Source organism: Schistocerca nitens, chromosome 1 (genome assembly GCF_023898315.1).
Source record: "Schistocerca nitens isolate TAMUIC-IGC-003100 chromosome 1, iqSchNite1.1, whole genome shotgun sequence".
Taxonomy (NCBI): domain Eukaryota; kingdom Metazoa; phylum Arthropoda; class Insecta; order Orthoptera; family Acrididae; genus Schistocerca; species Schistocerca nitens.
Window position 1 is genome coordinate 224,958,413 of NC_064614.1, and position 12,048 is coordinate 224,970,460.

A 12,048-nucleotide genomic window follows, 5' to 3' on the forward strand; every position below is an offset into this window, starting at 1 on the left:
AGGATTAGATGCAGCTGGATGAGTAGATATAATTTAGTCGTAGACTTGAATCTTGAATACATTCCGTTGGTAATCGAAACAGTACTACATTCTGAAGGTAAGGTCATGCTCTCTGGCCGAAGTTATAAAGTCGTTGCTGCAATGGTTCTGATGGAACTCATCGAGTACTGTGAGGGCTATTTCTCCCTCTCTCTCTTTTTCTCCAAGCTCCGATCGGTGCGAATCACAATGAAAATCAGAATTGTATTTGCAACATGTGGCTATAGCTTTCGGATACGTCTCAACATAGTCGCCTTTCCGACTTAGACATTTGTCGTAGCGTGGTACCAACCTTTCAATACCCTCCGACGATTCCAAAATGGTTCAAATGGCTCTGAGCACTATGGGACTCAACATCTGAGGTCATCAGTCGCCTAGAACTTAGAACTACTTAAACCTAACTAACCTAAGGACATCATACACATCCATGCCCCAGGCAGGATTCGAACCTGCGACCGTAGCGGTCACGCGGTTCCAGACTGAAGCGCCTAGAACCGCACGGCCACACCGGCCGGCATTCCGACGATTCCACACGATAGTTTGCAGCTCTTTGTTCAAAATGGTTCAAATGGCTCTGAGCACTATGGGACTTTACATTTGAGGTCATCAGTCCCATAGAACTTAAAACTACTTAAACCTAACTAACCTAAGGACATCACACACATCCATGTCCGAGGCAGGATTCGAACCTGCGACCGTAGCGGTCGCGCGGTCCCAGACTGAAGTGCCTAGAACCGCTCGGCCACACCGGCCGGCAGCTCTTTGTCTGTGTCAAAATACTGTCATTGTCAGCGGTCATGCGAGCAAATAGAAGAAAATCAGAGGGAGCCATGTCCGTGCTGTATGGTAGGTGATCGAACACTGCGCATCGAAAACGCTTGAGGAGCATCTTTATTGCTCCTGTAGTGTGCGGGTGAGTATTGTCATGAAGACGGACACGCATTACCGTTGCGTTATGTGGGTTACGTGAAATCAAGCTGAACTCGCACTTCACACTTGGCGGGTAACACTACTATTCTAGTCACTTTTAGTGCTCGCTGTGCTCTCAGAACTGAAAACTGCGAAATGACGCGATTGACGGGCATACTAGACACTGTGCAACACATATGCGTAGAGCTTCATCGGATTTTCACTGTGATTTGAATTTTGCGACCGATCGGAGCTTGAAAAAAAATTGCCCTTGTAAATCAAATACCTGTTCTCTTATTTGCGCGATTACCGTATTTACACCTTTGAGAAAGATGCAATTACGATGTTTAAGGTTAGTTTTAACGGACACTGAAAAACCTTGTGAGAACTTCCGCTTTACTGGTCCATTGGACAAGACTCCACAAAAAATTTTTGAAAAAATTACAATTGTAATGGCTCTACGTCATGTTGCCCTTCATCTGGTTCGGCCCATGCAAGTGGCGGTGCTGTCACAGGGGATGGTGCAGTCGCCCTGGCACAGCTCTTGCTCGTCAGGCATTCGTGAGTAACCGCCCGCCTGTTGCTGCTGCTGGGGACCTCCGCCCCCGCTGCAACAGGTGTTTACTCGAGCTCCACAACAGCTGACTGGTACGCCTCCACCGCAGCAGGAGATCTTGACGCCCCCGCCGCAACAGAGGACTCTGCCGCCACCACAACAGCTCATTCCGCCACCCCCACAACAAACCATTTGGCCGCCTCCGCCACAACAGACGTGCCCTCCGCCGCCGGGTTGGTAGGCATCCGCTCCGCGAGACTGGCTGGCCGCCATAGGCTGCGGGGAGGCCCAATCTCGCTGCCCCCTGAAACATAACATACGCCACCCGTCTAAGGTGCACCACAACACTGACGAAAAGGAAAGTGTTAACCGTCAATATCTTGACTAAACGCTACCACAATGGTATCCAAGTACTTCCATGTCTTTGGGGTTTCAGCCTGTCTCGAAAGTGTGTTACGGTATACGGTACGTATTGTTATTGGTGTAAACTATGGTAGATCACGCTGAATACTACTGTATGGTTTGTTTGCTTCTGTTAGTGATATCAGGTGTTCCCCAGGGAAGCGTCCTGGGACCTCTACTGTTCCTGGTCTATATAAATGACCTGGGTGACAATCTGAGCAGTTCTCTAAGGTTGTTCGCAGATGATGCTGTAATTTACCGCCTAGTAAGGTCATCCGAAGACCAGTATCAGTTGCAAAGCGATTTAGAAAAGATTGCTGTGTGGTGTGGCAGGTGGCAGTTGACGCTAAATAACGAAAAGTGTGAGGTGATCCACATGAGTTCCAAAAGAAATCCGTTGGAATTCGATTACTCGATAAATAGTACAATTCTCAAGGCTGTCAATTCAACTAAGTACCTGGGTGTAAAAATTACGAACAACTTCAGTTGGAAAGACCACATAGATAATATTGTGGGGAAGGCGAGCCAAAGGTTGCGTTTCATTGGCAGTACACTTAGAAGATGCAACAAGTCCACTAAAGAGACAGCTTACACTACACTCGTTCGTCCTCTGTTAGAATATTGCGGCGCGGTGTGGGATCCTTACCAGGTGGGATTGACAGAAGACATCATCGAAAGGGTGCAAAAAAGGGCAGCTCATTTTGTATTATCATGTAATAGGGGAGAGAGTGTGACAGATATGATACGCGAGTTCGGATGGAAGTCATTAAAGCAAAGACTTTTTTCGTCGCGGCGAGATCTATTTACGAAATTTCAGTCACCAACTTTCTCTTCCGAATGCGAAAATATTTTGTTGAGCCCAACCTACATAGGTAGGAATGATCATCAAAATAAAATAAGAGAAATCAGAGCTCGAACAGAAAGGTTTAGGTGTTCGTTTTTCCCGCGCGCTGTTCGGGAGTGGAATGGTAGGGAGATAGTATGATTGTGGTTCGATGAAGCCTCTGCCAAACACTTAAATGTGAATTGCAGAGTAATCATGTAGATGTAGATGTAGGTGCTGCTGCATGCTGAAAGCTGGACTTTGTTGGCACACAATCGACGGCCATGTCTCGAAGGAAGATACAGCCGTCACTGTGCTTGTTTCCTGACTTAATTATTTGTACGTATGATTAACTGATTAAAAACACTAACTGTTCTTACGTATTCCACTAAACGGTATGGGACGCGATAACAGATCTTGTAGCAGTAGTCGTGGGAAGAGAGACGTGACATCAAAATTGACCAGGAGATCACCCTTGTCCAGATGAGTCTCTTGAAGCACTTTCACAAACTCTGTCGTGTGAGCAGAGCCTATGAGAGGTTTTAGTAGCTATGCAATGCATTTGGCTATGTCATGCGTCGAAAAAGTTATAGTGTTTACTACTGGGCATAGTGGACCTCCCTCTATGCGTATTTTTGGGAGCCCATAAAGTCGTGGTTGTAACGGTGCACTAGGATACAGCATTGTGACCACTACTCTGGGCTACTGACCACTACAAATTCGCCAATTTATGGCGTAGCCAACCACGTGGTAGAGCTATTAAAACCTCTGGTGGTCACTGTCCACAAAGCATGTCTGCATCCAGTGATGAACAGCCCAGCTCAAATAAATATCATCTCTCTCTGAACACATATTTCACACATTCATATAAACTAAAATTTCAGAAATCGTGACAACCAAAAATTCTCCTTCCTTGGAAAATGAGATGAAATTATTATTCACTCTGTTGATACTACGCAAACCATTTTCCGCAGTGTGTGGGAACGTACTTGGGATAACATTATCATTTTTATTATTTTCTGTTCCATTTTCAAATGATGCTTTTTCAAGATCGACTGTCGGTGACTTAGTACACCTTTGTGTAAGGTCGAATTTCTTTGATTTTAATTCATGATCAATTCCGTATGTTTTCGCAATTCTAACAGCAGCGCTCTCCATGGTGCATAACATCTCTCTGTATCATTTTGTGCTTACTAAATGAATCCGTGAAGAAGTGCATGGCTCATCTTTGGAACACCTACAACTCCTCTATGTATCCTAATGCTGAAGGTCCAATATTATCGAAAAATACTCACGCATGAGTAGAGGACAATCTGTTTCGTGGACGAATTACATTTTCTTAGGATTTTCCACTGAATCTTTTTTCTTCATTAGCTTTCCTTGCAATTGGTTTTAGGTTGTCGATTCAGTTTAGGTCGCGCCTGACGCATATGGTGCTTGCAAAAGAGTTACATGATTTTAAGAACAGAAGACTCCCGAGATTCGCTACAATTTTATGAAGTCGAGACTCTCCTATGTACATCAGCATTATTCGAAAATAGTTCAACGGACTTTCTGAGGTTATCCTCTCTAACATTCTGCGTGGTTTCTGTTTGTTCTAAGTCGTGTCTCCCTACCACTTTCGCGCAACGACGCTCTGAGCGTGTTTTTTAAGGAATTGACTAGTTTGAACCTGGGACCTGTTGCTGGTAAGGAGACACCAGACCACACATGACATGTGGAGTTCAGAAGAGCTCAGTGAGACTAGCGATGATATAACCAAATACTTAATGATTTCAGCGTCAGCTCCACTGCACTCCCTGTAAAAGAATCTTAATACTAACTAAATTTAGTGGAAGGGGTTCAAGGCTTTCCTATTTTTAGTTAGCTGGTAAAATAACGTCGAAAAAGCAGTTAAGTTTACCATTGGAAATTTTATTCTACTCACAAAACATTGTTTATAAATTGCACTATTGATAAAAGGAAATGTTTTAATACAGGATGATGAAAACCAACTGCGTTCAACAAAAATGTGAACGAATATTCCCTGAATGGGTTTCCAAGTTCTACAATGGATCGAAGGATGACCTATGCCATATCACATCTATAATCTAGGTTTAAATTAAGTTTCACAAAAGAGAAAACTGTCACAATGGTCTACGGTGACCCTCAATTATCTTTAATTACTTATCTAAGTTGTCGTAAATTACAGTGGCTGATGTGGCTTCTCAATAATTATATAACAGAAAAATCATCGCGTTTCAGATTTTAACTTACGTAGCAAATGTGAATACCATGAGCTTCAATTGACGATCGACACTAGTATTACGTAAAAAGGGGATGTAACAGATGAGACTTCTGCAGTTCTGAGTGAAGCCTTATGCGCTCAAAAATGCGGCATCGCGTGCCTTCATTACCTTGTTGGTGTTCGTCAGGGGGCGGCGGCTGGCGCAGCTCCATGCATCTCGCCGTCTCGGAAGCAACTCTTTCCTAACTTCCTTACTACAATTTACCGAAGATGGTTTAAAAAAACTATCTGGCTGTGTTTTCATCTGACCAATCAGAGTCTCAATGTTGACCTTAAGCTCCGCCTACAAAAATTCTGTCCATCCAATGAGAAACGTTATACTTTTCGTGGTGGGGCAATGTTTTTAACGTTTGAAACGTGACAGAGACGCGAAAAAGTCTCACGCTAAAACTTGCAGCTTGTGTGGCCCTTTTAGTGTTATCGTAAGATCTATACTGTTCTTCTGGAGGGTTCTAGCTTTTAACATGGGCTGGGGGGGTGGTCCTGACGGTTAGCTGGCTAGCTTAACACGGTTCTGTTCTCGTTTCTCCCCTCAGAACTGCGTCTGTCTCACGGTGGGAAGGTATGACATGCATTTAGGCATTCTTGTGTTAGTCTCTGGTATTCCATTTGCTCACTCGTTACTCGTATTACTTTGGTTAATTTAATGTCACGATTTATTCGGAGCTATGTGACATACTACTGGATTTGCTTATCATGTCAGGGTTTACATGGAAGGTGTTGGATTTGCCTGACACCTTACACCTCCATATCACTTTTTTCCACCAGATCACTTTTTTAGAATTTCAAACAGCTCCTCGGTTGGTCTCAAGACCTTAAGTTGATACTATTCCATACCTTTGCATCACATAAAAAACAGTATGACGACCGGCATCCTATCCGACATCTCTGGGCTATTAGCCATTGACGAAAAACGCTGATAGATCGTAAGGCAACATGCTAAATCTTCATTTAAATTACTGCATATCACGATCACTAGCTGTGATATGCTGAGGTAATCAACAATTCTGAACAAACCTGCGCCTCGTCATATACTGGGCATCAGTCTCGAATGAATTTGGAATATGGAGATTCCATCATTACTGGTGCTCGTGGAGTCCTGAAGACTTCCTGTATCTAAAGCTTCATATTCTGTTGTACTACAATTTCTACTCGACGAAATGTGAGGTGACCTGATCTTTTCTTGAAAGATGTTTGGAGAGCCAGGTAGGCTACTTACAAATCTGGTGGCGGGAGCGGCAGCATAGTGTCGCACTGCGGGCAGCTGGCGGCCGGCTGCATGGAGCGCGGGTCGGCCATCGGCGACATGTAGTCGTATGGCATGCCGCCTCCCATGGCCGAGGCGTCCTTCTGCACCACGTAGATGCCCACTCCCGGCGCCGAGAACACCTGCCAAATCAACATAACGTGTCTGACTCACAATAAATGATGTCATACCTACACAGTTATCTACAAACAGTATTTATATACATTACTGCGAATAGGAAGCACATCACAAAAACATACACCAGTCTTTAAACGTCCGGTTGCAGTATTTCGGTAACAGAATTTAATACTCTCGGACCACCAGCCGCCTTGACCAAGTCAAAACCTACAAATTTTCGGTCTAGAATACATTAGGTCCGCCTCCAGAGCAGAGTAGGCGACATTACAGACATGCAGGGAGACCCGAGTTCGATTCCCGGTACTGCTAAGGAGTTTTCCTTTGTGGAAGGACTGGACAAGGATGCACTGCACCTCATGATGTCAACTGAGCAGCTACCTGTTCGAGAGGTAACGGCTCCAAAGTAGAAACGTCGACAACGGCTAGAATTACAGTATGCTGATCCCATGCACCTATTTACCGTATCTGATGATGCATGTCTGTGGATGTCGCTGCAGTCGGTCGACTATCTCTTGGTTTCCAGGGCCTGATCACGTGGTTTCCTTTTTTTCCCTTCTTTCTCTCTCCCTCTCTTTCCATTACACACCACACTCGGCTCCTTTCAGCCAAGTCCCAGTATACTGGGAGGTGTTTCCAGTTGGGAATATTTGGGAAGGATTCCCATTCCAGCGGTCAGAATGGTCACAATTCGTAGAAATTGATGGGAAGGCATCTAGCGAAACCGAAATTATGTCTGGGATTTCCCACGAAAGCGTTATAGCCACAGCGCTGTTTCTAACCTACAGAAGCCATTTAGGAGACAATCTGCGCAGTCTTCTTACACTGTTAGCAGATGATGCCCTAGTTTTACATCTAGTAAAGTCATCATGTAATGGCACAAAATAATGTCGGTTATGCATAATTTTTTTATACCTCGAATGTAAAGTAACATAGTCATATTTCACTTTTACAGAGCAATTTTGATGAAGCGCACGTCAATAAAAAAATCCACGCTTATAATATTAATGTAGAAGTATTGTAATCACTGGGATATCATAGGGCAAACAGAATTGTAAAGGTTAGGACCGGTGAGTCTTCCTAACAATTACTCTGAATCTTGGAGAGCGCGGGCGTGCACAGAGTTGCAGGGAGAATTTGGCCATTGCACATGTCGTTCAGCAGCAGGTTTGAGTCGCGTGGGAGGTTTGTAAATGGGGGGGGGGGGAGGCGGGGGCGTGAGTTAACTTCTTGTGAGATTCTCGAAAGCCTGATATTCATAGGCTGCAGTGGCCAGGGAAGGAAACACTAACAAGTGAAAATTTGTACCAATACTGGGAATCGAATCAGGTCTCCTGCTTATTAGGCAGGTGCGTTAGCCACTAAGCCACCGTGGCACAGCAGTTCGAACAACTGTACGAATTACCCTGGCACGCATCCATCCTTGATCCAAATTCTCACTACTGCCCCAGTCTACTTTAAATTCCCCATTACACGCGAACAGAATTGCTGAGATTCTCCATGTTCTGAAGTATCACCTCTGCATCGAACGTAAATAGGGGATCCAGCCTGAAACCCATGTGCAGGTACTTATGCAAATGAACTGACACAATATCAGTCACTGGGAAAATTTCAAGTTGACTGTGGAGGCAGTGAGAATTTGGATCGAGGAGGGAGGTGTGCCAGGGTAACCCCTCAGTTGTGCGAACTTCTTTGCAAAGTTGGCTGCCTAATAAGCGGGACCTGGGTTCCATTCCTGGCTATGGCACAAATATTCACTTGCCACTTCAGTCTGTACACATAAAAACATATCCATATGAGACTAGTAAAGTCTCTGAAATTGTGTCAATTCATTTGCGTAAGTACCAGCACCTGGGTTTCAGGCTGTATCCTCCATTTACGTTCCATGCTGAGAAGCTATTCCAGAACATGGAGAGCCTCAGCAATTCTGTTCGTGTGTAAGAGGGAATTTAATGTAGATTGAGGCGGCAGTGAGACTTTGGATCGGGGAGGTAGGCGTGCCAGGAGGAGACCTGCGTTTCTGGCCTTGGTACATATTTTCAAAAATGGTTCAAATTGCTCTGAGCACTATAGGACTTAACCACTGAGGTCATCGTCCCCCAGAACTTATTACTACTTAAACCTAACTAACCTAAGGACATCACACACATTCATGCTCGAGGCAGGATTCGAACCTGCGACCGTAGTTGTCGCGCGGTTCCAGACTGAAGCGCCTAGAACCGATCGGCCACAGCGGCCGGCTACTTATTTTCACTCGCCACTTCAGTCTATAAACATAAAAACACTAACAACAATTTACGCTACTGCACAATATTAATGAGCTGTCACAAACTTCAGAAACAGAGCAATTCTGAACTATTGTTCCCACTGACCAACCTCTCTACAAGAGAACGACGTTATAAAACATTGTCATGAAGAGACTGTTAAGAGTGCCACTTAGAAGATTACCTTTTTAAATTGTAAATCCCATTGACTCAGTAAAAACCAGTAACATCCCTAGTACATAGTGCACTGGTTCCCCACGTTTCAGAGCCATTACTCCTCAGTACAACAAAAAATTAGCTAGTACCATCCCCCTTCCGCCAACTATTATCAACACTGATATTTAGTCTCTGCAAATGTTTTATTATTTGCGAGCACTACCTACAGCGAGGCCGTCCGGCTAGCCGCGCGGTCTAACGCGCTGCTTCCCGAGCGGGAAGGCGTGCCGGTTTCCAGCAAGAATGCGCCCGGCGGATTAGTACGATTAGTGTCGAGGTCCCGTGTGCCGCCAAGCCTGTGGATGGTTTTTAAGGCGGTTTTCCATTTGCCTTGGCGAATGCTGGCTGGTTCCCCTTACTCTGCCTCAGTTACACTATGTCGGCGATTGCTGCGCAAACACTGTCGCCACGTACTCGTACACCATAATTACCACTGAGGACTACGGACGGACGAGCCCTCTCCGTCGTTTCTAGGTCCCCGGTTCAATTGACACATACACTAACTACAGCTCCTTCTCAGGAATGAAAACTTACTATTCACATAGAGAATAGACATTTGTTACACAACATGCTTCCCCTGCACCACTCCCCCCACTAGTGACACTTGCTTCATTCACACTCTGCACGCCCGTTTGCTATAAAATCAACCAAGTTCAAATGTCTGCACTACACTTGCTATTTGTAAATCACTCGATTGCTGGTTTCCTTTCTTCTGAAATGACAGTAGTTGGGAGACTTTAGGCTACCAATGCCACTAATAATAATAATAATAATAATACTGTGTAGGCCCTACAGTAGTGTAGTAGCCATTATCTACGAAGGCCACCCAGAAATTAATAGTCGTTATGGTCTATCACGGCAACTGGCTGGGGTACATCCACCACCTTGAGAGCCATAACGTTCTCTATACTCAGTACGCATCCAGCAGTGCTAGCGTGTGGTCCGTGTCTCTGCTACTTTGCAGTGTGTGACGTATTAAAATACGCGCTGCAATAGAAAATCCCGCCACTTGTCAGGTGCGTTCTATGATTCAATTTTTGTTGGCAAAAAAACTGCAAAACAGTTGAAATTTATAGCGATCTTTATGACGTTAATGGAAAAGGAATAATGAGTGGAAGTCTGAGAGAGACAATGGCCGTATCAATGATCGCGATGAGGGCCGCAATGATTGGGCTTGCCTTGTGACTGACGAACTGACGATGAAAATCGACGACAAAATTCATGAAAATTGTCCTTTTACGATTACGGAACTTTCGCAACATTTTCCCCAAATTTCACGGAGTCTGGTGTATGAAATTGTGGTTACTACAAATTTTATGCCGAATGGGTTCCCAAAATCCTAACGGAAACACCCCCTCCCCCCCACCCCAAAAACAAACAAAGACTGGCTGCAGCACTGACCTTCCTCAATGATTACAAGAAAAATTGTAACAAAGTTATCGATCATGTCTATAATGGGGTCGAGACTTGGGTGAAGCATCTCAATTGTGAAACAAAAAAGCAACATTAAGTGATTTTTATCCATATTGGATGCTATTGAACTCCGTGACTATTCCTTTATAAGGCGTAGAAAAATTTCCGCTACCAGTGACTTGTAGCGTAAATCTTTATACACTCTAAGACGGCAACTAACGGAACGGGGACACACAAGTTCTCCCAAGAAACCAAGGAAGTGTTTGCGAACTTTCAGAAAGAAAGATCATAGCTACTGTCTTTTGGGACTCTAGAGAATGATTCTTATTGAGCTCCTTGAACGTGACACAACAGTTAGCTCAGAGAGGTATTGTCAAACACTGAAAAAAGTTAAAGATCGGCGATATAAAGCAAGCGTCGTGGAAAACGTAGTGCAAAAGTTTTACTTTTCACGACAACGCACGTCTACACACGGCCTATCGTAAGTGAGAGCTCCTATTAAGTTTTGGATGGGAGGTGTTTAATCATCCACCATACAGCCCGGATTTGGCGCCAACCGGCTGCCACACCTTCCCTTCAATAAAGACTTGGCTTGCTACACAACGCTATTCCAGAACATGGAGAGCCTCAGCAATTCTGTTCGCGTGTAAGAGGGAATTTAATGTAGATTGAGGCGGCAGTACCTCAATTTGAATGGCGATTATGTAGAAAAACTGCTTAAGAGTGTACCTTTAAAATGTATATAATATTTCTTTTCTTCCATACTGTTCATTTTTTATTTCAAATATCTGTTACTTTCTGGATAGACCTTGTAGTTACTGTTGTGAGATGTTGTCAATTAGTTCGTTTATTGTTGCGAACTGAATAATGAGGGAATTTATGGTCTACTGCAGGAACTTCCTTCAGCTCGGAGAAGACATTTTTACGAGATATTTAAACATATGTGATATGTGCATAGTACGAAGTATAAGGTATGTGTCTGTGTAGGGGGTGCACTGTGCGAGGAAGATGCTTATATGCATTTTTAAGCAGTATTAAAATCTTACAAAATAGTGATAAAATTACATTTTATTCCTGACGAGGTAATTACTTCTAGGTTGGGTTCCGCTGGTACAGTGTTTTGTATTAGTATAGATTTTGTGCGGTAGACCAGATTATTGACATAACTAATTATTACCTGGAATAGGTTCCTGATTCCAAGATTGATATTAGCATGAACGAATGTCGTGAAAATGAAACAGAAGCTAATATAGTTATCAAACTTCATTTCTTTGAAAATTTTATAACTAAATCCAAATTAACTAACAACCAGCTTCCAAAGTAACAAGTCTTCAACCTAGTATTCTTTTATTTGAAAGTAATTATTTCCTTTTTTTAATCTGATGTTTGCACTAGACAAATATTGAAAGAAATTTGTTTATATTTTAGTATAACTGTGTGTTTATCGCTTGGTGTGCAATACTTCAGCGTTGCTTCAACAGTTATTTTATAATGGGTTTGCGCCGGCCGAAGTGGCCAAGCGGTTATAGGCGCTTCAGGCCGGAACCGCGCGACCGCTACGGTCGCAGGTTCGAATCCTGCCTCGGGCGTGGATGTGTGTGATGTCCTTAGGGTAGTTAGGTTTAAGTAGTTCTAAGTTCTAGGGGGCTGATGACCTCAGAAGTTAAGTCCCATAGTGCTCAGAGCCATTTGAACCATTTTAATGGGTTTCAGTGGTTTGAAAGTTTTATTTTTCTGATCTGAGTAATTCTTGTACAA

General features: G+C 43.8%; 1 protein-coding gene across 1 annotated transcript in view; it reads right to left on the reverse strand.

Moving 5' to 3' along the window:
* Positions 1–1,423: 1,423 nt before the first annotated feature.
* Positions 1,424–12,048, reverse strand: part of LOC126238404 (translation initiation factor IF-2-like) — a 234,864-nt gene continuing 224,239 nt past the window's right edge. The window contains exons 5-6 of the mRNA XM_049947791.1: positions 6,236–6,405; positions 1,424–1,808 (exon numbers count right to left, since the gene is read on the reverse strand). Coding sequence (XP_049803748.1) covers positions 1,424–1,808; positions 6,236–6,405 — 555 coding nt within the window. The remainder of the gene's footprint in view (positions 1,809–6,235; positions 6,406–12,048) is intronic.